This window comes from Lactuca saligna, chromosome 3, assembly GCF_052625555.1.
Source record: "Lactuca saligna cultivar CGN05327 chromosome 3, ASM5262555v1, whole genome shotgun sequence".
Taxonomy (NCBI): Eukaryota; Viridiplantae; Streptophyta; class Magnoliopsida; order Asterales; family Asteraceae; genus Lactuca; species Lactuca saligna.
Genome location: NC_136419.1, coordinates 36,149,562 through 36,153,398, shown reverse-complemented (window position 1 = coordinate 36,153,398; position 3,837 = coordinate 36,149,562). Strand labels below are relative to the sequence as shown.

The window sequence follows — 3,837 nt, the reverse complement described above, 5'->3', positions numbered from 1 at the left end:
GTTATACAATATATCATTTTTTATTTTCATTCATGTATAATCTGTAGATAAAAGTTATTCAAACGATTGAAATTATCTAATTTTAATAAATGTAGATATTATTATATAATTTAAAATAATCAATAACCTAGCATATGAATTATTATATCAAATTCAACATTAAAAAAATTATTTTATATTTATAAATATATGTTACCTATATAGATGTAGACGCATAGAGTCTTCATAAATTAATGCATATATAGTTTAATAAACGTTTTCCATGACATCACAATATGGACCCGTATGAAAAGGAAAGTAAATGACCAATATCTTCGAACTAAATGCTTGTACCCCCTAACAAAATATTACATTCAAGGGTAGACAGATGACCATTTAAGAGTAGATGCATGTCGACGCATATTTAATGTACTGTGAGCGTTGACTCAATAGGACAATATTTGACGCGTGATATATACATGATTAGAAGATGTTATTTGACCCCGATGAGGAATCTTATAGAAAGACCATACTTGATGAGTGATATTTACTATATAAATAAATAACATTTTGTAAAACTTATCGTGCCCCTTACATCAATTATCTTATGCTACCCCGAATATATGAATTGTATAGCATTATTTGGTACGGCTGCATTATCGATTCCTACAAGGATATATTCAACACATTGGAGCACATGATGGATTTTTTCGTGTTAAATATATTTTAAGTTTAACAATCTGACATGATATTTTGTTTATAATTAATTTAGTAAGTAAAAAAGTACAATCATACATTCTGATTGTTACAGTAAAAAAAAATTACTGGGATTAATGATTTTTTTTAAAATTATTTAAAAATGGGTTTGACTTTAGTGAAAGTAGAAAAATAACACACAACGTTAGAGTTGCACATGAATTTCCTATTAAACACATTTTTATAGAAAAAAACATTTTGATAATGTTCCAAATACTCAAAGGGGAAACCAATCTTACAATTAAAAAAATAGAAAGAATTATTTTACTATTTAAGTGGATGTTGCTCTAACTCAATTGAAAATTAGATTTAAGCCAATACAATATTTTGAATCTATTTTTGGATTTTTGTTTGATTATCCAAAGTTCAAAGTTTTACTTGACGATGAATTAAAAAAATATTGTGTGGAACTTGAAACTAGTTTGACAAACTTGATACAGATGGTATATATATAATTAGAAATTTTGCAGGTAATGTTGATAGATAAACTATACAAATGTGACTTCATTGGACAACTATTTGAAAATGAACATATTTATATAAGTTTTTATTGACAATACCATTTATGATTGTTTTTGTATAAAGAAGTTAATTTTTTTATTTAAGTTATTGGAATCATATATGGAAAGGATCATGATTCAAGAAATATTATACGGATTAGCAAATTTGAGTATCAAAAGTCATTTTCTATAAATTCTTTTTTATGATAAAGTAAAGATACGTTTTTGCTTAAAAAAAATACACCAACACATCCGTTGAAATGAGTTTTTATTTATTTTCGTTTGTTTAACCTTAATATAGTACTTTGACTATGAAATTTATTTTGAGTTTTACTCTATTTTTTTTTCAATATAAAGGCAGTCATTAATTATTTGGCCCAGAGCATTGAAAGTCAAATACGGTCTCTTATTAGAATTACCGGCAAATTTCATGCTTATGATATTTTCTTAATTTTCTGACGCTTTTCCAACCAAACATATATCTATGAAACATGTTTTCTACGGATTTCCAACTAAATGCCTTTTGTTAACAGGTTATTTAATATTTGTTTACAGTTTTTCCGACCAAATGTATTCCAACCACAATATTTACTACACATAACCGACCAATTCTTTGTGATACGTAATTAGTTACATATTTACACTTAAATACAATCAAAATGTAGTGTTGTTTCCCTTATGAGCATCGGCCAATTAGGGTGCTCAAAATCCACATTTTTTTAGCCAGCATTACCACCGATTATTCAAAGTTCAAACATTATTGAGTTGCTCGAATTTTATCACCCCTTCGCATCAAGAAAATAATTCCCTTTATTTTAATCAAATGTTATTAGACGGAAAGGCAGCATGACTAAAAAGATGTCATTTTCAGTGATAAGACTAAAATGAGAAAAAAAGAATTGAGACTAGACGCAGTATATTCTCAGTGACATGGATAAGGTCATAGGGCAATAATCGAAGGAAATCTAAAGGATAAGACACAAACTGAACTAGATCTTCAATTTATGAAAATATTGTTTTCAACATAGGAATCCATCATTGACCAGAGACACTCATCTGTCATCATCAAATCCTGGCTAGAATATTGAGAGCTGAACTCGTTGACAAAATTAAAAGGTGACAACAACTTATTTCCTAATGGTGTTATGGCATCAATGTCTGTTAGAAATGGGTCACTCCAGAAATTATCTTCAAGTTCCTCATCGAATGTTTGTGGTGTTAAGTCACTAAAAAGTGCACAATCTGAGCCACTCAACTGACACGATGATATCTCTGTGAGTGAGGAATATGAAGGTGATCCAGATGATACTCCTGCCAATAAATTTTCAACATCGGGTTGATGTTGTAGATCTGTCTTGTTAACAGTATTTTCTTTAGAGTTAGCCTGATCATATTCTAGGGTTCCTAAGTGTTCAGTTGAAGACACATTGTGGTCACTCTGAACTCTCTTCTTCAAATGTGTGTTCCAACGATTTTTTATCTCATTGTCGCTTCTTCCAGGTAACTTCATAGCTATTGTTGACCATCTGCGTTAAAAGTTAAAAAATCTATTTAGAAACAGAAAATGTGATAATGTGATACATAATTTTGTTAGCAGAAAAGGTTATCAGGACTTACTTGTTTCCGAGCTTGTTATGTAAATCAATAACCAGATCGTCTTCTTCTTTTGTAAAATTTCCATGTTTAATATTTGGGCGAAGATAGTTCATCCATCTCAACCTGCAACTTTTACCACTTCTAGACAAACCTTAACAAAAGAAATCAAAGACAATAAGCATGTGTCCAAATCCATGTGATAAAAATTTGAAGACGTTGAATTAAAAGTGACTTCTAATACCAATAAACTTGGGAAGTAAAGCCCAGTTCCAATGGCCATATCTTTGGATGTAAGCTCTTAACTTGTTGTCTTCATCTTCACTCCATGCACCTTTTTTCAACCCATTGCTGTCGTAACGTGCTGACTTCACCATCTTTCTGCTTTCGAACTCTGTATAGATCTATATACCTACGATGGTTAATTAACATAAAATTACATCTCTCTTTCACTTGAACTATATAACCGTTAAGCCTTGCAAGTGACAACGTGCTGCGATAGAAATAACAGTTGTTTGTTTCAAAGAAAGTACAAAATATTAGTTACAGAACTACACACGAAAGTTCCTACATATATTTTTTATTTTGATGATGTAAGCACACCACACGTCATACGCTCCGGTTAACATATTTTAGGATTCATTTAAGGAAGAGAAAAATAGTAACATGCAATGGTTTCATCGGTAAATGCAACTATTTACAATAATGACTCTATATATCTAATTAAGAAAATTACAAATTTGGTTATTGCGGTTTGCTAATTTCTTTTGTTCCAATAGATTGCAAATTTTATCATTTTTAGTTAGTATGATTGTTGATTTGGTATCTAATTTTGACAAAGTTAGTTAATCTTTGTTAGATCCTTGTAATTTACCAATTCATTTTGTTTTTTTTACTGCTATCCACTTCAATTACTATTGCCTTACAGAGAGAAAGAAACGGAAATGAAATCGTTACTACGTCGATTGACATACACAAAAGAAATATATATAGAAAAGGAAAGAACAAC

General features: G+C 29.8%; 1 protein-coding gene across 1 annotated transcript; it reads right to left on the bottom strand.

Annotated features, from left to right (window-relative positions):
• Positions 1 to 2,232: 2,232 nt before the first annotated feature.
• Positions 2,233 to 3,205, bottom strand: LOC145033548 (myb-related protein 308-like). Its single transcript, XM_078982137.1, has 4 exons — positions 3,073 to 3,205; positions 2,853 to 2,982; positions 2,363 to 2,761; positions 2,233 to 2,311 (listed from the first exon to the last, which is right to left on the bottom strand). Exons 1-4 carry the CDS (start codon positions 3,203 to 3,205, stop codon positions 2,233 to 2,235), a joined length of 741 nt encoding a protein of 246 aa, XP_078838263.1.
• Positions 3,206 to 3,837: the final 632 nt, after the last annotated feature.